General features: G+C 37.9%; 1 protein-coding gene across 5 annotated transcripts in view; it reads right to left on the reverse strand.

The window, feature by feature from the left end:
• Positions 1 to 23,087, reverse strand: part of MYO9A (myosin IXA) — a 290,547-nt gene that overhangs the window by 103,872 nt on the left and 163,588 nt on the right. For all 5 annotated transcript variants that reach the window (XM_066277973.1, XM_066277974.1, XM_066277975.1 and 2 more), the window contains 3 exons: positions 19,965 to 20,040; positions 11,572 to 11,715; positions 5,036 to 5,075 (listed from right to left, as the gene is read on the reverse strand). In XM_066277973.1, coding sequence (XP_066134070.1) covers positions 5,036 to 5,075; positions 11,572 to 11,715; positions 19,965 to 20,040 — 260 coding nt within the window. The remainder of the gene's footprint in view (positions 1 to 5,035; positions 5,076 to 11,571; positions 11,716 to 19,964; positions 20,041 to 23,087) is intronic.

Raw genomic sequence — 23,087 nt, forward strand, 5'->3', positions numbered from 1 at the left:
ACTTCTGATAAATGGAAATAATGGTTCCATTTTATAAACCATCTAAAATGATAGTAAAATTAATTAAGAAATATTTGTCACTGTTAAAATCATCATAAGGACAATGGAAAATATAAGTAACTATTTTTTAAAATGTCCTTGCCTTCAAGGAGTTTAACTGGAAAAGTATTAAAAATTTATTATTATGTAAAGGTCTTTCTAATTTACTTCAGTTGCTTGGAATACTCTAGTCATGACTTGATTTTTCTTGGTATTCAACTTACAGTTTAAATGCCCAAAACTCTCTCATGAAGCTCTTGCTTAACTACAGAAAAAGTAGTCCACATTTAGGTCAACATGTCATTTCATTTTCCTCTTTGTACATATATCATCTAATTTATTTTCATTTATTTGCTTATTTGCAATTTTTTTCTCTAGAAGATAAACTAAAGAAAAGCAAGGACTCTGACTAGACTGTTCATCTCTGTATCCCTAATGACTAAAACAGTGTCTGATATAGAGAAAGTATTCAATAAATATCAGTTTCAATGAATAAATAAATGGTTGGCAACTAATGATTTTTGAGCAATGTTTCCTCAGCAACTGGCAACCCGATTTCTGTCCATAAAACCACTATGATTAGATCAATAAAAAATATTCAGAGTGATTACTGCAGACAAGGCTCTAAGTGCTAGAAATACAGTGCATTCAAGTACAGGGAAACAGGCTACAAGGAAATTAAAAAATAAATGATAACTTGAAGGTTATTAAGATTTATGAAGAAGATAAAATAGGGCAAGGGAAAAAAGGGAGATAAGGCAAAACAGAACATGGTGGAAGGCTAAGGGGACAATAGAGAGATGAATCCATTTAAGTGGCAACTGCAATAGCCCAGCATGATGTGACAAAAACCAAAAACAGGAATGTGGACAGAGATCTAGCAGAAAAGAAATATAGAGTTAATTTCTTTCTTTGGTATTCTGTTCATATCTACTTTATTCATTCCTTAATTTGATCTTCATTGTTTAGTTTGTTCAGCTTAGTTTATTTAAAAAACTTATATACTGCTTGCTGTGCAAGGTACTATAGAAACAAAGATTAAGAAGATACTGCTTAAGCATTATTTACAATAGCCAAGATATGGAAGCGACCCGAGTGCCTATCAATAGACAAATGGATATAGAGGGTTTGGTATGTACCTATACACAATGTAATATTACTCAGCCAGAAAAAAAGAATGAAATCTTTCCATTTGCAACAACTTGGATAGACCCAGAAGGTATTATGCTAAGTGAAATAAGTCAGACAAACACAAATACTATATGATTTCACTTAGATATAGACTCTAAAAACAAAACAAAATAAATGAACAAACAAAAAGAAACAAGCTCTAGAGCAAAGAACATTTGATGATAGCCAAAGGGTGGGTGGAAAAACGGATGAAAAAGAAGAAAGGATTACGATATACAAACTGACAATTATAAAAACAGTCATAGGATGTACAGCATAGGGAATATAGTCAATAACATTGTAATAACTATGTATGGTGTCAAATAGGTCCCAGTGGCTAAGTGCATAGAGCATTGGACTAGGATGCTGAGGATCCAGGTTCAAAACCCCGACGTCGCCAGCTTGAGCATGGGCTCATCCGGTTTGAGCATGGGGTCACTGACTTAAGCATGGGATCATGAACATGACCCCATGGTCACTGGCTGGAAGCCCAAAGTCACTGACTTGAGCCCAAGGACACTGGCTCAAGCAAGGGCTCAATGGCTCTTCTGTAGCCCCCTATCCTCATTCAAGGCATGACTGAGAAAGCAATCAATGAACAATTAAGGAGCCGCAACAAAGAATTGATGCTTATCTCTCTCCTTTCCTGTCTGTCTCTCCCTCTCTCTGTCTCTGTGACATACACAAAAAGGAAGATACTGCTCATGTTAAAGAGAGTAAAATTAACTTCATGTCCTGAGCCTGAGTGACTACAAATTTAGTAGGCAAGTGACATACTAAAATCACTTTAGGCATCAAGTTGAAATGAACAGAGTGTCAAAGTAGAAATGTACAACAGGGCAACTGTCAGTAAAAAGATTGGAAATTAAAAGATACATCATGTGAGAAAAGTAGATTTAAAAGAAGTGACAGCTTCAAGTTATGAGCGGGAATAAATTCTAAGAGAGAAAAGGGAAAGTACTATCAAAAGAGAACTGTATAAGAGAGGACTAAGGGTTATCGCAGGTTATATTTGTTAAATATGTTTAACTGTTCAGGATTTTAGTCAAAACAAAGCATTCTAAATACTACCTATCTCAATAAAATGAAGTGTTAAAGGTGCCCTGAATGCAGGGGACTGAATCTTATTTCCCGTAGCTATACAAGTCACACAGATGCATGCAACAATGCTTCTTACAGCAAGACATGATTTCACCAAAGCAAAAGGGACAATAAAAACCTCAGGTTACCTATACTCCTGTGGACAGAAATACCTTGTTCAGTGAATGAACAGTCAATGAGAATGCAAGATCTGCCACTTTACTTTTTAGTAAAATATACTTGTTTTGCCTTGATCTGAAATGAACTGAAAGAAACAAGCAAACCCATTTATTAGGTTAATTAGAAAAAATGAGGCATAATTAAATAAATGTATGAAGGATGAAGAATAAGTTTCCTAAACCACATATCATGCATATTTGTATGCAGATAAGCCACAAATTCACTTCTCAAAGTTCTGATGGTAAATAGGAAGAAAAATATTTATTGTTTACTGACTGGTAACCATGCACGTACCAAACACATATCTCTAATTTTAACATACATTATCTCCTGAATTACAGATGAGAAGATAGCGGTTAAGACAACTAGGAGTACTCCAAAAACCATAGAGCAAGTAACAGATCCATAATTTAAATGAAGGTCAATTTGACTCTGAAGTCTATAGTCTCATAGAATATGTTGCCTCTTTAATATTCAAAATATAGCCCTGGCTGATTGGCCCAGTGGTAGAGCATCAGCCTGGCATACCGAAGTTCCAGATTCGATTCCTGATCAAGGCACACAGGAGAAATGACCATCTGCTTCTCCACTCCTACCTCTATCTCTCTTTCTTCCTCTCTCTGTCTTCCCCTCCCACAGCCATGGCTCAAATGGTTCAAACAAAGTTAGCTCCAGGCACTTAAGATGGTCTCGCCTCAGGCACTAAAAAACTAGGTTGATGAGCAACAGAGCAGCAGCCCAGATGGGCAGAGCATTGGCCGATAGGGGGCCTGCTGGGTGGATCCAGTTAGGGCACGTGCAGAAGTTTGTCTCTACCTCCCCACTTCTCACTTTATGAAAAAATTTAATTATTTAAATATATGCATTTGAATCAATAAACCACTAAAATAACAAAAACATTAGCTAAATTTAATTTAAAAAGAGACATAGATGGGATTCCTGTGGTTGATGAGTGAATGGAATAATTTACTTCAGATGTATCCAACATATTCTTATGAAGTTTAAGAAGTTCCTCATATAAGAGTAAAAACAACAGTGCAAATAGGTAGGCCCAGAGGTGGCATTCAAAATACTAAAAAAAACTAAAAAGAATGAAGGAAAAAGAAAAATGAACAGATAAAGATGTATAAGAACAAATATGGTCTCCTCTCTTTTTCTCTACATAAAGTCTTTTCATGGTAAGAAATGGCTAAGAACTAGCTACATAAACTTTCTTTGTGATTTCTGATTTGTAACAATATTTACCACTACCAGAAATCACATCAACAATGCATTAGCCTAACCAGGTGGTGACGCAGTGGATAGAGTGTCGGACTGGGATGCAGAGGACCCAGGTTCAAGACCCCGAGGTCACCAGCTTGAGTGTGGGCTCATCTGCCTTGAGCCAAAAAAAGAACAACTAACCAGCTTGGACCCAAGGTCGCTGGCTCGAGCAAGGGGTTACTCAGTCTGCTGAAGGGCTGCAGTCAAGGCACATATGAGAAAGCAATCAATGAACAACTAAGGTGTTGCAATGAAAAACTGATGATTGATGCTTCTCATCTCTCTCCGTTCCTGTCTGTCTGTCCCTATCTATCCCCCTCTCTGACTCTCTCTCTGTCCCTGAAAACAAAACAAAAAAAAACAGTGCATTAAATTTAAATTTTCTTTGGAAACCTAAGATAACTTAAGTAGAAAGAATAATAAAGATAGATTCATTTTCTTTTTTCTTAAACTAGAGAATCATAATAAATAGCTCTTTTCCAGTTCTTTTAAGATTGTGAAATTTTGTTCACTAACAAGGTTACCAGGGACAGAATGCCTTCTTTGGAAGGGTACAAGAGAACAAAATAGCAAGACTTTTCTTTCTTCACTAAATTCAGTATTTTCGAAATGCCATCCCTGCCTTAACAATGTAGATAAGAATAGGCAAATTACACCCCAAGGTCCAAATCCTGCCCACTACTTTTTACATGCTAGATGGTTAAAAAAAATTAAAATAATATTTATTGGTAGGTGAAAAATTGTATGAAGTTCAAACTTCAGTGTTCAAAATAAAGTTTTACTGGAATACTGTCATACTCATTCAATTACATACTGTCTGTAACTGCAATTGTGCTACAATATTAGAGCTAAGTGTTACAACAGAGACCACAGGCCTGTAAGCCTATATACAGGAACACTTGACTCTGGTTGATGATGGTAAGAATTAGGTAAACACTAACTAGAAATTATTTAAAAATCAAATAAAATCCAGAGTTTGACCTTAACCTGTCTCAAAGAGAAATAAGAAGATCTTGCATAAAAAGAGGCAAGTACTCAAAAAAGTTTACATTTTATACAGAAGCTTTTCAAACACTAGAAAGTAGGATATACCACAAATAAATATCTACCTGAATCATTAAACTTGCTATTTTATAACATCGGTTATCACTTCTAAAATAGATATAATTGAATGAACACAATAGCTATTTTGGGTATAACTAAGATATCTCATCTTTGATTTCTAAAGGTTGTTTGCATAAATAATAAAAAAATAATTATGAAATAGGAAACCAATAGAAAAATGATTTTTCATAATACCCACCTTTGGAAGGCCAGGCTTGAATTTGAAGTTTTTGTTTCTCCTAAAGAGACAAATCATACATTAGGAAAAAAATATTATAGAGATGAATGATTTCAAGGTCTCTATTAAAACAACAGATTATATACCCATTTCTGAGATATAGATAATCTATATGAAAACGATGTCTGATTCAACTAAGCAGGTGCTTTTGGGAAGAAAGGATAAGCAAGGAAGAGAGAATAAGAAAAGAGACACTTGCTCTGTATGTAGTATTGGTATAGACAGATGATCAATAACATACAGACATTCAAAGTTTCATTTTCTTTTGGATGTTAATAAGACTAATTTATTTCATTTTTAAAATTCCATTGTGTTAACATGGCTTCATGAATCCCACTCAATATACCATCTATACACCACATCATGCCTCCCATGCCCCATGCAAAGTCTCTTTTCACCTAATTTCCTCCCTATTTTGCCCTCCTCCCCTACCTCAATCCCCCTTTTCCCCCTATTGCTATCATGTTATCTATATATATGTTGTGTATATATGTTTTATGGCAAATCCCTTCACCTTTTTTGATCCTGTGCCCTCTTCCCCCTTCCCTCTGACAGCTGTCCATCTGTTCCCTATAACACTACCTCTGTTTCTACTTTGTTCCTCAGTTTATTTGTATTCATTAGATTCTACATATAATGAGATCATACGGTATCTGTCTTTCTCTGCCTGGCTTATTTCACTTAGCATAATAATTTCCACGTCCATTCATGCTGTCTCAAAAGGTAAGAGTTCCTTTGTTTTAAAGGCTGCATGGTATTCCATTGTGCAATTGTACCACAGCTTTTTATCCACTTATCCACTGATGGACACTTGAGATGTTTCTAGGTCTTGGCTGTTGCAAACAACGCTGTAATGAACATGGTAGTGTGTATCTTCTTTTAAATTAGTGTTTTGGGATTCTTGGGATATATTCCTAGAAGTGGGATAGCTGGGTCATCAGGCAGTTCCATTTTTAACTTGTTGAGAAAATGCCATACTGTTTTTCACTGTGGCTGCACCAGTCTGCATTCCCACGAGCAGCGCAGAAGGTTTCCTTTTCTCCACACCCTCACCAGCACTTGTTTGTTGATTTGTTAATGAAATCCATTCTGACAGGTGTGAGGCGATATCTCATTGTGGTTTTTAACTTGCATTTCTCTGATTAGTGACACTGAGCATTTTTTCATATGCCTATAGGCCATCTGTACATCCTCTTTGGAGAAGTGCCTATTCAGGTCTTATGTCCATTTTCTTTAATTGGACTGTTTGTCTTCCTGGTAGTGAGTTTTGTTAAGTTCTTTATAAATTTTGATTATTAACTACTTATTAGATGTATTGATGAATATGTTCACCCATCCAGCAGTTGTCTTTTTATTTTAATGGTGTCTTCTGTTGAGCAAAAGGTTTTTAATTTGATGTAGTCTCATTTGTTTATTTTGTTATTTTCCTTGCCCAAGGAGATGTACTGACAAAAATATTGCTTTAAAAAAGGGATGTCTGAGAGTCTTCTGCCTATGTGTTCTTCCAGGATTTTTAATCTTTCATGGCTTATATTTAAATCTTTTATCCTTTTTGAGTTTATTTTTGTGTAGTGTGTAAGTTGATGGTCTATTTCACTTTTTTGCATGAACCTGCCCATTAATTAAAGAGACTGTCTTTACTCCATTGAATACTCTTGTCTTCTATGTCAAATATTAATTGACCATAAAGGCGTGAATTTATTCCTGGGCTCTCTGATCTGTTCTACTGGTCTGTACGCCGGTTCTTAAGCCAGTACCAGACATTGTTTTGATTACAATGGCCTTGTAGTATAGTTTAATATCAGGAAATGTGATACCTCCCAGTATTTTCTTCATTTTCAAGATTGCTGAGGCTATTTGGGTTTTTTGATTCCATATAAATCTTTGGAATATTTGTTCCAGATCTTTGGTATTTTAATAGGAATTTCACTGAATCTACAGATTGCTTTGTGTAATATAGACATTTTAATGATGTTAATTCTTCCTATCCATGAACATGATATATGCTTCCACTTATATCTTTCTCAATTTCTTTTTTCTTTTTCTTTCTTACTTATATATTTATTTTGTTTATTTAATTTTTTAAAGCAAGAGGAGGGGAGATACAGGGACAGACTCCTGCTTACACCCAGACAAAGATTCACCTGGCAACCCCTGTCTGAGGCCATGCTCTCAACTGAGCTACTTTTAGTGCCTGAGGTAGAGGCTCTCCAGAGCCATCCTCAGCACCCAGGGCTGATGCACTTGAATCAGTTGAGCCATGGCTGCAGGAGGGGAAGAGAGAGAGAAAGGGAAAGAGAGAGAGAGAGAGAGAGAGAGAGAGAGAGAGAGAGAGAGAGAAGGGGGAGGGGAGAAAAGCAGTTGGTCACCTCTCCTGTGTACCCTCACCAGGAATTGAACCCAGACTTCCACATGCTTGATCAATGCTCTACTGCTGAGCCAACTAGCCAGGACCAAAATTCTTTTTTCAATGTCTTATAATTTCCTGAATAAAAGTTATTTGCCTCCTTGGTTAAATTCATTCCAAGCAAAATAAATGGGATTGTTTCCTTAATTTCCCTTTCTGACAGTTTATTAATGGTGTATAAAAATGTCACTGATTTCTGAATGTCAATTTTATATCCTGCCATTTTGCTGAATTCACTTAATAGGCCTAGCAGTTTTTTGGTGAAAAATTTAGTTTCCTATGTATAGTATCATGCCATCAGCAGATAAAAGTTTTATTTCTTCCTTTCCAAAATGGATGTCTTTTATTTCTTCTTCTTGTCTGATCCCTGTAGCTAGTACTTCCAATACTATGTTAAATAAGAGTGATGAAAGGGGACACTACTGTCTTGTTCCTAATCTTAAGGGGGTCACTTTTAGTTTTTGCCCATTTAGTATGATATTGACGGTAGGTTTGTCATATATGGTCTTTATTATGTTGAGGTATGTTCTCTCTATTCCCACTTTGCTGAGAGTTTATACTATAAATGGGTGCTAGATTTTATCAAATGCTTTTTCCACATCTACTGATATGATCTTGTGATTTTTACCCTTCATTTTATGTGATGAATCACGTTTACTGATTTGTGAATATTGTATCCGCCTTGCCTCCCCAGAATAAATCTCACTTGATCACAATGTATGATCTTTTTAATGTATTGCTGGATCTGGTTTGCTACTATTTTGTTGAGAATTTTAGCATCTATGTTCATCAGAGATATTGGCCTACAGTTTTCTTTCTTTGTAGTATCTTTATCCGGATTTGGAATAAGGATAATGCATGCCTCATGAAAGGAGCTTGGAAGTCTTCCTTCCGCTTCAATTTCTGGAAATAGCTTGAGAAGGATAGGAGTTAGTTCTTTGAATGTTTGGTAAAATTCGCGGCGGAGACATTCAGTCCAGGACTTTTGTTTGCTGGGAGTTTTTTGATTATTTTTCTATTTCATTTATTGTAATCGTTCTGCTTAGGTTTTCTGATTCTTCCAGATTCAGTTTTGGAAAACTATGTTTCTAGGAGTTTATTCATTTGGCCCAGGTTGTCCAATTTTTTTTACTTATAGTTCTTCGTAACATTTTCTTACAATCCTTTGTATTTCTGTGATGTCAACTGTTACTTCTCTTTCATTTCTAATTTTATTTATTTGTGGGGTTGTGTGTGCGTGTGTGTGTGTGTGTGTGTGTGTGTGTGTGTGTAACAAAGACAGAGAGAGACAGAGAGGGACAGACAGACAGGAAGGGAGAGGATGAGAAGCATCAATTCTTCGTTGCAGCATTTTAGATGTTCATTGATTGCTTTCTCATATGTGCCTTGACGGGGGTGGGGGACAGCAAACCGAGTGACCTCTTGCTCAAGCCAGCGACCCTGGGCTCAAGCTGCTGAGCCTTGCTCAAACCAGATTAGCCTGCACTCAAGCTGGCGACCTCGGGGTTTCGAACCTGGGTCCCCTGCGTCCTAGTCTAACATTCTATCCACTGCACCACTGTCTGATCAGGCTGTATTCTCTTATTTTCTTGATGAGTCTGGTTAAAGGTTCATCAATCTTGTTTACCTTTTCAGAGAACCAGCTCTTGGTTTCATTGATCTTTTATATTTTTTTAGTCTGTATGTCATTTATTTCTGCTTTGATCTTTATTATTTCCTTCCTTGATCTCATTGTTGACCCAACTGTTATTTAATAACATGCTATTTAGCCTGCAAGTGTCTGAATTTTTTTCAGTTTTTCTATTGTAGTTGATTTCCAGTTTCATGCCATTGTTGTCAGAGAAGATGCTTGATATGATTTTAATCTTAAATTTATCGAGACTTGTTTTATGTCCTAACATGAGATCTTTCCTAGAAATGTACCATGTGCACTTGAAAAGAATGTATATTCTATGGCTTTGGTGTGAAAAGTTCTGAAGGTATCAATAAACCCAGTTGATCTAGTGTGTCATATAAAGCCACTGTTTCTTTGTTGATTTTCTGTCTGGAAGGTCTATCCATTGATGTCAGTGAGGTGTTAAAATCCCCTTTATTGCTGTATTGCTGTCACTCTCTCCCTTTATGTCCATCTAAATCTGCTTTATATATTTAGGTGCTCCTATAATGGGTCCATAAATATTTACAATGGTTATACCCTCATGTTAAACTGTTCCCTTTATCATTATGTAGTAAACTTCCCTGTCTCTTACTATAGACTTTGTTTTAAAGACTATTTTATTGTTTATAAGTATTGTTACCACAGCTTTTTTTTCTTCATTTCCATTCATATGGAATACTTTTTTTTCCATCCCTTCACTTTCAGTCTGTGTATATCTTTTGTTCTAGGATGGAGTCTCTTACAGACAACATATATATATATATGGGTCATGTTTTCTTATCCATTCAGCTACCCTGTGTCTTTTGATTGGAATATTTAATCCATTTACATTAAAGGTTATTATTGATATGTACTTATTTACTGCCATTTTATTCTTCAAGCCTATAACCCCTCTTTCTCTCAATTTCTTTTTTCCTTTCCTTTTCTTAGAGCAGGCCCTTTAATATTTCTTACAATACTTGTAGGGCTCTAACTTCTTATGGCTGCAGAAATTCTGTTTCCAAACTTTAAGACTTTGTACAGATGCTTAATTTCATGAATGTTTTAAATGTACATTTCATTAAAACTTAAAAACTTTTCTACTTTTGGAAATTAAAAATTCTCTTCTCCCTTTTCCTTATTTCTCAAAATCATACTTATGACTTTATTTTTAATTATGGCTACAGAAAGAGAATAAAAGCTAACACTTATGAACATGGGCTGAGGAGTCAGAGGAGTCAGAAAGACCTGGGCTTGAATCTGAGCTCTTTCACCTAATATATAATTTTAACCTCTCTAATCCTTAGTTTCACAACATGATAATGTAAAAATGAGGATGATAATACCACCAACCTCTTAAGAGTTATGAGAATTAAATGAGTCAATTCATAATTCTGGAGTATAGCAAGATTTACATAAACTGAACCTATGACACTGTTAAGCAGTAACTTAGGAATTAAAGAATTCAATTCAGGCCTGACCTGTGGTGGTGCAGTGGATAAAGCATCGACCTGAAATGCTGAGGTAGCCTGTTAGAAACCCCAGGCTTGCCTGGTCAAGGCACATATGGGCCTGACCTGTGGTGGTGCAGTGGATCAGGCGTCGACCTGGAACACTGAGGTCGCTGGTTCAAAAAAAACCCTGGGCTTGCCTGGTCAGGGCACATATGGGAGTTGATGCTTCCTGCTCCTCCCCCCCTTCTCTCTCTCTCTCTCTCTCTCTCTCTCATCTCTAAAATGAATAAATAAAAATAATTAAAAAAAAAAAAAGGCACATATGGGAGTTGATGCTTCCTGCTCCTCCCCCTGTTCTATCTCTTTTCTTTCTCTCTCTCTCTCTCTCTAATAAAAATGAATAAAAATCTAAAAAAAAAAAAAGAATTCAATTCAGTCACACCACTAGCTAGTCATCCAAAAATATGCTTTGGAAGTGTCTGAAATAGGTTGATATAGGTAGCTAAGAACTTTTTACTGGTCTACAATGCATGGTTATATCTATGTCTTTAAATCAACTCTAGGACTAGGTAATAAGGAATAGCAGGCTTTTGGATAAAGGTTATATATCACTATATATGAGTCCTTCACCATTTCAGAGAATTTTCCTGCCCAGTTTATTAGGACTGCCAGAATTAAAGGACAATTACACAGTTAAAGATGGGGAATCCTAAACAGAGCTAACAGTTTTTTCTCTCTCTGGCTGTAGGGGCCACCAAAGAGCAATAAAGAATCATGTCTATGAGTATATTCAACCATGATTCTCCTGATGAGATGAAAACAAAAACCCATCAGCTAAATAATGCATAAGATTCAGAGCTCTAAAGGCTAAGTACGTTTGAGACTTATTTCACTCAAAATTCTACTCATGAAATAGTGTCACCATCACACCTCCCCCCCTTTTAGCCAAGGATTTAAAACTCATCATAAAAAGCAATCCACATTACTGATTAATACTAACGTGAGAATTCCATGGGCTCTCTCCAAGAGTTTGCTGCTTGCTGAATTAGCGAATATCCCATCTTTGTCAAGCAAGGAGGTGCTACTTGATAGTCTGCTCTGGTGAATCCCAGGTCTGCCATTCCAAGCAGTATCAAATATTTCACTGTAAAAATTAAATGTAGTACAATTTTCTGTAGTTAATCAGGAAATCTGAAACAGTCTAAACTGCTCAACAAAGTAAAATAAAACTTTAAAGTTAACACTTAAGTTAAAATATAGAAAAAATGCTAAACTAGAAGCAAATGGTTTTATCAAAGAGATTATCAATCAATTTAGATTAACCTTTTATTCATTCAAAACAAAAAAAACCTTCTATTGATTCAGGCACCTTTACATACAAGTATGCATGTAGATGAACACATCATACAGCTAATGTCTTTAAATATATTGTTAACCATTTAACAATCAGTAAGTAATGTAATGTACTAATAATATAATGTAAAGGGTTTTGTCTTTGTTAGATTTTAGAACTTCTGAATGCTACTGAAGAAATTTCCAAATCTAATAGGCCATCCCATTCTGTGGAATATTTCATTTCCTCCTGGGAGGTCTCACTGTTACATATATTTCCACCGAAGTTACTAAGCTCCTTCTCTGGGCTGAGCACTATTCTTGGCACTGACAATATAGAAATGAACAAAACAATAAGATTATCAGTGATTACAATATAATGAGTTAACAGGGAACTTTCCAGATAAAAATAGCAAATTGTACACATATTTGGATTCCTCTAGAAACCCAAAAAAACATTAACCTTTAAGAACTACATGCTAATATATAACGGTAATACATTTTTGAAATATGGAAAGCAGATACAGAAAGAAAATTGCTATCTCAGTAGTAAACCTTAAATTGACTGTAGGGGAAGTTAAGAAGCATCTCTATTTACTCTGCGGGACTCCCCAAAGGCTCTAAGATTGCTGGTACCAAGTATCTCTGGATGTGGTAGGAAACATCAGTTAAAAAGAGAAGCAGTAAAGCCTCCAACTCAGGTGCTAAAAGTAGCTTGGTTGCAAGCATGGCCCTAGATTGGCAGAGCATTGGCCTCAGACAGGTGTTGCCAGCTGGATCCCAGTCTGGGCACAGGTGGGAGTCTGTCTATCCCCCCCTCTCACTCAGAAAAGAAAAAAATAGGGGCACTAGCTGACAGTTTAAGAAGCACTTCAGAGTCTTGATCAGGCAGCTCAGCTGGTTACAGTGTCGTCTCAATACACGTAGGTAGTGGGTTTGATCCCCGGTCAGGGCACAAAGAATCAGCCACCGAATACACAAGTAAGTACAACAACAAATTGGTGTCCCTCTCTTTCTCTTCCTTTGTCTCTCTCTAAAATCAATTTTTAAAAAAAGAAGTAGCAGCACTCAGAAGTCTAGACAGTCTGCTGGCCATCCCTAAGCAAGAAGATGACAGAGAAAATTTGTGAACTTGGCAGCACCATACACAACACAGCTGATGATGGGTATACTATGTAGAAGTAAAAGGAAATGTTGAAAATAGAGATTCTCTGTTCTCTTACGTAGCCGGATCCAGAACACTGGCAGCTGGGATCAGGTGACCCATAAACAACATAGACTGTAACGGCGCAGATCCACTCATACACACGTTTTTCTTTTCTTTTTTTTTTTTTTGTATTTTTCTGAAGCTGGAAACGGGGAGAGACAGTCAGACAGACTCCCGCATGCGCCCGACCGGGATCCACCTGGCACGCCCACCGGGGGCGAAGCTCTGCCCACCAGGGGGCGATGCTCTGCCCCTCCGGGGCGTCACTCTGCCGCGACCAGAGCCACTCTAGCGCCTGGGGCAGAGGCCAAGGAGCCATCCCCAGCGGCCGGGCCATCTTTGCTCCAATGGAGCCTTGGCTGCAGTAGGGGAAGAGAGAGACAGAGAGGAAGGAGGGGGGGGGGTGAAGAAGCAAATGGGCGCTTCTCCTATGTACCCTGGCTGGGAATTGAACCCGGGTCCCCCGCACACCAGGCCAACGCTCCACCGCTGAGCCAACCGGCCAGGGCCACGTTTTTCAATAAATAATATATATGTATTTTTTCTTCCTAATGATTTTCTTAATAACATTTGCTTTTCTCTAGCTTACTCTATTGTAGGAATACAGTAATAATACATGTAACATATAAAATCTGTGTTAATAGACTGTGTCTATTAATAATAGTTAAGAGTTTAGAAAGTCGGCCCTGGCCGGTTGGCTCAGCGGTAGAGCGTCGGCCTGGCGTACGGGGGGACCCGGGTTCGATTCCCGGCCAGGGCACATAGGAGAAGCGTCCATTTGCTTCTCCACCCCCCCCTCCTTCCTCTCTGTCTCTCTCTTCCCCTCTCGCAGCCAAGGCTCCATTGGAGCAAAGATGGCCCGGGAGCTGGGGATGGCTCCTTGGCCTCTGCCCCAGGCGCTAGAGTGGCTCTGGTCGCGGCAGAGTGACGCCCCGGAGGGACAGAGCATCGCCCCCTGGTGGGCAGAGCGTTGCCCCTGGTGGGCGTCCTGGGTGGATCCCGGTCGGGCGCATGCAGGAGTCTGTCTGACTGTCTCCCCGTTTCCAGCTTCAGAAAAATACAAAAAAAAAAAAAAAAAAAGTCAAATGTTATACATGGAATTTAAACTATGCAGGAACCGCCCCAACGCGTATTGTTCAAGGGTCTACTTATATTGTCACAGCAGAAAGTTAGAATATACTTGTGTTTGAAATCTGAAGCACAAGAGGAAAGACCCAAAAATACTGATATGTTCCAGAGACTGACAACACACCCAATTAATCAGAGATTCCAATTAGGTTTTCAGTGTCTCAATTCTAAATATGAACAGTTGACCAAGGTTCACTAGACATTTGAAGGAGGTCCCCAGCATGAAATACAGAGAGCAAACCAATCATGACATAAACAACTTGAAGGAAAAAAGACTAAGCAGGGAAAAGAAAACTTGGCTATCATTAATACCTTTAGAGAAGAGAGAGAAAATATTCCATGTATAAAACAAGAACAAGATACTACAAAAAGCTCCTGAAAAGTGAAAATGTGATACTAATGAGAATGCAGAATATATTTATTCACTCATTCAAAAATATTTATTGAGCACCACCTAGTGCCAATTATTTTCCTGGCAGTGGGCATATACCAATTAACAAACTAAAAAGCTCTACCCTCACAAGGCTTAAATTTATATGAAAAGAGACAAATGATAAACACATAAGAAAATATACTAAATAACTGTATGCTGAATAACAGGCACTAAGAAGAAAATCAAGCCATATTCCATGCAGAGAAAAGAAAAAACACAAGTTCCAGGGGCAGAAATGTTGCTAATGAGTCTAAGATATATTAAGAAGTCAGCCAAAACATTTATTTTAATATATAAACTGAAGCAGGCCAGTGTTTTACTCAAAATTCTCCTGTCTCTGGTTTTCTTTTGTTTTTTATGTTACTTCTATTGGTTTTAGAGAGCAAGGAAGGGAGAAAGGGAGGAAGACAGAGACAAGAACATTGATCTGCTCCAGTATGTGCCCTGACCAGGGGTTGAACTGGCAACCTCTGTGCCTACCAACTGAGCTACCCAGCCAGGGCTCCTGTGTCTTTCTTTTTCATTCCCACTAAAAATAAAAAATTCTTATATTACCTAAAAGGTTTATGTAACATGGCCTCCTCCTCCTCCCTCTCTGATTTGATCTCCTATCACTCTTTCTCTGCCTATCTTTCCCAGCCTTGCTGATCATACTCCCCCAAATGATCTACAGATTCAACATAACCCCTATCAAAACCCCAGTTGCCTTTTTTGAAGAAATTGATAAGCTGCCTGACCAGGCGGTGGCGCAATGGATAGAGCCTCGGACTGGGATGTAGAGGACTCAGGTTTGAGACCCCGAGGTCGCCAGCTTGAGCATAGGCTCATCTGGCTTGAGCAAAAAGCTCACCAGCTTGGACCCAAGGTTGCTGGCTCGAGCAAGGGGTTACTCAGTCTGCTGCAGGCCCACGGTCAAGGCACATATGAGAAAGCAATCAATGAACAACTACGGTGTCGCAACAAAAAACTAATGATTGATGCTTCTCATCTCTCTCCGTTCCTGTCTGTCTGTCCCTATCTATCCCTCTCTCTGACTCACTCTCAGTCCCAGTAAAAAAAAAGAAAAAAAAAAAAAGAAATTGACAAGCTGTTCCTAAAATGCACATGAAAATAAAAAGAACCCAGAATAACCAAAACAACACTGGGGGGTGGAGGTAAGCTAGAAGAATTATAGTTCCTGATGTGTAAACACATTACAAAGCTATAGTAATCAAGACAACATAGTACTGGCATAAGCAAAGATATATAGATGAGTGGAACAGAATCCAGACATAAATGCTATCAGTTATGGTCAATAAGTTTTGAAAGGTGTCACCAATTCAATGAGGAAAGAACAGTATTTTCAAGTGCTGCTGGGATAACTGAATCCCCACATGCAAAATAATCAAGTTGGGCATGACCACACGGTGGTACAGTGGATACAACATTGGACTGGGATGCAAAGGACCCAGGCTCGAAACCCCAAGGTCACCAGCTTGAGTGTGGGGTCATTTGGCTTGAATGGGGGCTCACCAGCTTGAGTAAAGGGTCACTGGCTTGAGTGTAGGATCATAGACATGACCCCATGGTCGCTGGCTTGAAGCCCAAGGTTGCTGGCTTGAGCCCAAGGTTGCTCACTTGAGCAAAGGGTCACTCGCTCTGCTAACCCCTCCCCCCAATCAAGGCACATATGAGAAAGCAATCAATGAACAACTAAGGAGACTAAGGAGCTGCAATGAAGAATTAATGCTTCTCATCTCCTTTCTGGTCTGTCTGTTGTTATCTGTCCCCCTCTCTCTCTTTCTCTGTCACACACACAAAAAAAGAATCAAGTTGGCCAAACTGTTGGTGGTGCAGGAGATAAAGCTTCGACCTGGAACACTGAGTTCACCAGTTCAAAATCCTGAGGTCGCTGACTCTGGCCACAGGCTTGTCAGCCAGGGGGATTATCCACACAATCCTGAAGTTTGCCAGCTTGAGCCCAAAGGTCACACCAGTGGCTTGATCCCAGTCAAGGCACATATGAGAAGCAATCAATGAACAACTGAAGTGATAGCAACTACAAGTTGATGCTTCTCATCTCTCTCCTTTCCTGTCTCTCTCTCTCAAAAAAAAAAAAGAAAAGGTGGATATTTATCTAACAACAAATAAAAAAATAAAACTTAAAATGAATCACAGATCCAAATTTAAGAGCTAAAACAATAAAACTCTTAGGGAAAAACATAACCTTTGTGACATGGGCTTAGGTAATAATCTTTAAATATGGGGAAAAAAAAGTATAGCAGAAAAGAAAATAATTAGACTCGTCAAAATTAAAAACTTTTGGATTTGAAAACACCAACACAGCCTGACCTGTGGTGTTCAACAGATAGAGCATCAACCTGGGATGCTGAAGACCCAGGTTCAAAACCCCAAGGTTGGTGGCTTGAGTGTGGGCTCATTCGGCTTGAGCATGGGCTCACCAGCTTGAGAGTAGGGTTGCCTGCTTGAGCATGGGATCATTAACATGACACAATGGATGCTGCCTTGAAGGCCAAGGTCACTGGCTTGAGCAAGGGGTCACTGGCTCAACTGAAGCCTCCCCAGTCAAGGTATGTATGAGAGCAATCAATGAACTAAGGTGCAGCAAATATGAACTGATGTTTCTCATCTCTCTCCCTTCCTGTCTCTGTCCCTGTCTTTGTTGCAAGAAAGAGAAAAAGAGAGAGAGTGAGAGAGAGAGAGAGAAAGAAAAACAAAATGCATACATTACAAAGCTAACAAGTACTATATTTCCCCACAGATAAGATGCACCCTTTTTTGAAAAATCTGGGGTCTAAAAACTGGGTATATCTTATACAGTGGTTGTGATATTTCAAATGCCATAGATGGAACTGAGAATGAGGCAATATATGAAGATAGTGATTCGTCATCAGACACAGATGAGTACAAGTTAACAGATGGGAGTTTTGACAGTGATGATGAGTTGTATGAATTTTATGATGAATAAAATTGAGTTGGTGCATGTTATACATGGAGCATCTTATACATGAGGAAATATGGGTAGTTCATTTTGTTAGCATTGAAGATAAATACAGTTGAGACTGGATACTCCAACTGTGACAGCTCTTGTATATGAGACTAGTGAAACTAAATTTCTTTTAATTTTTATTTTTTGTATTTTTCTGAAGCTGGAAATGGGGAGGCAGTCAGACTCCCGCATGCGCCCGACCGGGATCCACCTGGCACGCCCACCAGGGGGCGATGCTCTGCCCCTCCGGGGCGTCGCTCTGTCGTGACCAGAGCCATTCTAGCGCCTAGGGCAGAGGCCAAGGAGCCATCCCCAGTGCCCAGGCCATCTTTTGCCCCAATGGAGCCTCGGCTGCGGGAGGGGAAGAGAGAGACAGAGAAGAAGGAGAGGAGGAGGGGTGGAGAAGCAGATGGACGCCTCTCCTGTGTGCCCTGGCTGGGAATCGAACCCAGGACTTCTGCACACCAGGCCGACGCTCTACCACTGAGCCAACCGGGCAGGGCACTAAATTTCTTTTAACATGCAACAAAGAATAATGAAGTTATTGAGCAGAGAAATGAAAATATACATTAGAAAAATACCGAAACACAAATTGGAAAAAATGATCAATAAAGTTATACTTTAATTTTAGTGACAGACAATTCTTATTACCAAGGTACTAAAAAGCTCAATTCACTTGATGATGTTTACAATGTAGAAAGCAATAAATAAATATAGCCTGACCAGGCAGTGACACAGTGGACAGAGCATCGGCCTAGACTGCTGAGGACCCAGGTTCGAAACCCTAAGGTCACTGGCTTGAGCATGGGCTTACCAGGCGTGAGTATGGGGTCATCAGCTTGAGCATGGGATCACAGACATGATCCCAGGGTTGCTGGCTTAAGCCCAATGGTTGCTGGCTTGAGCAAGGGGTCACTTGCTCTGCTGGAGGTCCCTGGTCAAGGCACATATGAGAAGCAATCAATGAACTAAGGTGCTGCGACAAAAAACTGATGCTTCTCATCTCTCACTATTCCTGTCTGTCTCTCTCACTAAAAAAATAAAAATAAAATCTATAAATAATTAAAAATAAAATACAAAAACAAAATGTAGAAAGCAGACTCTAGACTCTAAACAATACTTTTTTGCTCATATAAAATACAATCTATATAAAACAGTATGTGTAAAGGACAAAGTGTTTATTTTATTATTTTTTTAATTAATTTCAATGGGGTGACATTGATAAATCAGGGTACATATGTTCAGAGAAAACATCTCCAGGTTATTTTGACATTTGATTATGTTGCATTCCCATCACCCAAAGTCAAATTGTCTTCCATCACCTTCTATCTGGTTTTCTTTGTGCCCCTCCCCGCCCCCCCCCCCCCCGGAACTACCACACTCTTGTCCGTGTCTCTGAGTCTAAAGGACAAAGTATTTATAAACTGAGAAAATTATTTATACTTGTTATTTTCAAATTTTATTCAAGAATTCTTCATTTAGGCCCTGGCCAGTTGGCTCAGTGGTAGAGCATTGGCCTGGTGTGCGGGGGACCCGGGTTCGATTCCCGGCCAGGGCACACAGGAGAAGCGCCCATCTGCTTCTCCACCCCTCCCCCTCTCCTTCCTCTCTGTCTCTCTCTTCCCCTCCCGCAGCTGAGGCTCCATTGGAGCAAAGCTGGCCCAGGCGCTGAGGATGGCTCCATGGCCTCTGCCTCAGGTGCTAAAATGGCTCTGGTCACAACAGAACGGCGCTCCGGATGGGCAGAGCATCGCCCCCTGGTGGGCATGCCGGGTGGATCCTGGTTGGGCACATGCAGGAGTCTGTCTGACTGCCTCCCCATTTCCAACTTTAGGGGGAAAAAAAATACAAAAAAAAAAAGAATTCTTCATTTAAAATGGTTAAAAGATAAGCTCTAATTTTTATCACATTCAGCAAGAAAAGGTATTCAGTGATTTGATGTAAATCAAACTACTCAATTATTACTTACCAATAAGATTTCTTCACAGAGAGAAGCAGAATAACGCTTGAACTTTGCAAAAGACTTAAAATGCAAGAAGGGTCTCAGAAATTAAAACATAAGTTATTGCTTCAAATTATTCTGAAAAAACTTGCTTTTAATTGTATCAGAGACACTCTTAGATAATTTAGTCCCAACAGTTTTATTAGCACTAACCTTATTACTACATCATTTATAAAAGCTTTAAGAGATATAAAGCAAACTGGGCCTGATTTTCTTTATACTTTTAAAGCCATAAAAGTATTGATAAGAATTCTACTTATTTCTTCTGTATTTCCTTAAAAACATAAACCAAACATACTTACTATTGGTTTTTTTCATTTAAAGTATTCATGCCCTGAAGATCAGAAAGTGGTGTTCTGGGGTTTTTTCGTGTTATACCTAGCACACAAAAAAAGCAAAGATTTTCAAGTCAGTGCTAAGAAAAACCAATATTCCTAAAGACAAATGAAATTAATGTCCTTAGCAAATATTTGTAAACATGTTGGAAACATCTAAATAATAGTATGAATGAAATCCCATGACTGTTACTTATAAATCTGACTTAAGCAACTATAAATGCAATTAGGAATTTTAATAATAAATTATTTCTTCTCTCATTTAAATATTATCAGGAAGTACAAGAATAACTGGTCTGAAGGTCTAGAGAAGTATAAGCTCAATGCTTACATTTTTTTAATTTTTGACAGTGACAGAGAAAGAGAGAGAGGGATAAATAGGGACAAACAGGAAGGGAAAGAGTTGAGAAGCATCAATTCTTTGTTGCTGCACCTTAGCTATTCATTGACTGCTTCTTATACATGTCTTGACGGGGGCAGGTGGAGTGCTCCAGCAGAGCGAGTGACCCCTTGCTCAATCCAGCAACCTTGGGCTCAAGCCAGTGACCTTGAGGTTTTGAACTGGGTCCTCTGAATCCCAGGCTGACACTCTATCCACTGTGCAACCACCTTGTCAGGCTCATGACTTACTTTAACATTTAAAAAATTCCTAATGATTCCTATGTATCATTTTTCAGCATTAAGTATACTGCTGACATGGACTATAGATTTTAGTGCTCAATTAATCTTACATATAAAAACACTGAGAATCAAAGAAGACAAATTGCTTCCTTAATTACCAATACTTGACAGAGAAAGGAAGGGAGGAGGAAGAGGAAGAGAGAGAGAAGCATTCTTCAAATCATTCAATAAGTGCTGAAGCTCTGTAACCATATGGCTATCAATTTTCATAACATACTTACATAGATATTTACTTTGGTAAGACACACTGAAAGGAAGAAGTGAAAGTATCTCTATTCAAGAGAACAATCTCATATATATAGAAGATCCTAACCCTCAAAAAACTATTAGGACCAATAAATGAGTTATTACAAGATATAAGATCAATATTTAAAAATCAATTCTATTTCTATACAACCATAAAGAATCAGAAAATAAAACTTAAAAAACAACTCTATTAATAACATCAGTATAAAAGAAGTAAACTTAATAAAAAGTATAAAATTTCTAAACTGTAAACTCTGTTAAAATATATAAAATTTTAATCTAAATAAAAAATGCCATCCATAGTCATGGATTAGAAAACTTAATGTTAAGATGACAATGCTTCCCACAATGATCTACAGATCCATGCAATCTCTATTAAAATTCCAGCTATATTTTGCAGAAAAATTCTATAGTTAATATACATATACATGAGACGTAGAATAGCCAAAACGACATCAAAAAAGAGAAGCATAGTGGGGAGGACTCACACTCCCTAAATTCAAGTTATTACAAAGAAACAGCAACTAAGACAATATGGTACCAGCATAATGATGAATATATCAATGGAAAAAAACTGAGAGTACAGAAATAAACCTTTACATTTATGATCAACTGAATTTTGACAAAAGTGCTAAGACAATTCAAAGGAAAGGAATTTCATTTAATTTCACTTATTCAGTTTCTAAGACACTGACACCAATTTCCCTATGACAATTATCATTTTCAATCTTCTATATCCATCCTTTTCTTCTGCCTACTGAAACAATCACCTCAGGCCTTTCCTCAATATTGGTAATATTCAATTTTTAGCTCTTTTCCTTACTTAAATTTTTTTTAATTATTGATTTTAGGGAGACAGAGAAAGGAGGGGGGAAGGGAGAGAGGGAGGGAGGGAAAGGAGGGGGGAGAGGGGGAGAGGGGGAGAGGGGGAGAGAGAGAGAGAGAGAGAGAGAGAGAGAGAGAGAGAGAGAGAGAGAGGGAGAGAGAGGCATTCATTTGTTGTTTCATTTAGGTGTGCATTCACTAGTCACTTACCTATGTGCCCTGACTAGGGATTGAACCTGCAAACTTGTTGCTTGGGAAGGACACTCTAACGAACTGACCAACAGCAAGGGCCTTTTTCCTCTATTTCTTGAGCTCATACAGATGTTGCTTTATACCTCTGCTTGTTTTAGTAGTTCAATATCTATTTTCAAAACCATATTATTTTATATTTTCAAATGTGTGCTATTGCTTTATTGGCTTCATGTTCTTAAATTCTTCTATACTGTAAAATGCTCATAGGGAAACTCTGCTCTTTCTTGGGTATATCTTCCCTGAAAAAAAAAAACACGATATGGTGTTTCTTTATACATATTATGATTTCCTTATTAAACAGCTTTTTTCTCCACAAAATATTTTCATATGTTGTTGATAAAGATTGTTCAGATTACTCTATTTATGGCTATAGTTCATCTTTGCCTAGTATATCTTTGTCCATCCATTTCATCATTTTAAGAATCTTATTAAACTTTTTGAAAAGTCCATTTTGAGATTTTAAATGGTGACATTAATCTGATACTAATTTTAAATAGTAGCGTTTGTATTTTTTTCCTATTTCCCATTTTATCCTTTAAACTTTTTCACCTTCTTAGTTTTCATTTTATAAAGGTTTCTTGTAAGACTTTAAAAAAAGATTTTATATTTAGATTATTTGGTTGTCCATAAGGTAAACATTCATGTGTATTTAACCACTATCTAAAACTGAAACTTAATGGACCACATAAAAAATGTGCTTACAGTTATTAAAAAATGAGAAACTGCTTTACAAAATAATTTTAGTTTTACACCGCCAGTGGAGTATGTAACTGTTCCAGTGCTCCACATCCTCATCATCAGTTTTGTCAATTTCTTACATTTTAGTCATGATACAGGGTGTTGATGTGATCTCATTGTGACTACAAGTTGCATTTCCCTAATGACTAACGAAGCTGATAATCTTTTATGAGTCTTTGGACTCTTCACATATCTCCTTTTTGGATATGTATACTCAAATCTTTGACCATTTTTAACTTATTTTTGTCTTACTACTGCAAGATTTTTTTAAAATGCATTATTATTTTTATTTTTTTTTTATTTTTTTATTTACAGAGACAGAGAGAGAATCAGAGAGAGGGATAGACA

This window comes from Saccopteryx bilineata, chromosome 4 (genome assembly GCF_036850765.1).
Source record: "Saccopteryx bilineata isolate mSacBil1 chromosome 4, mSacBil1_pri_phased_curated, whole genome shotgun sequence".
Lineage (NCBI taxonomy): Eukaryota > Metazoa > Chordata > Mammalia > Chiroptera > Emballonuridae > Saccopteryx > Saccopteryx bilineata.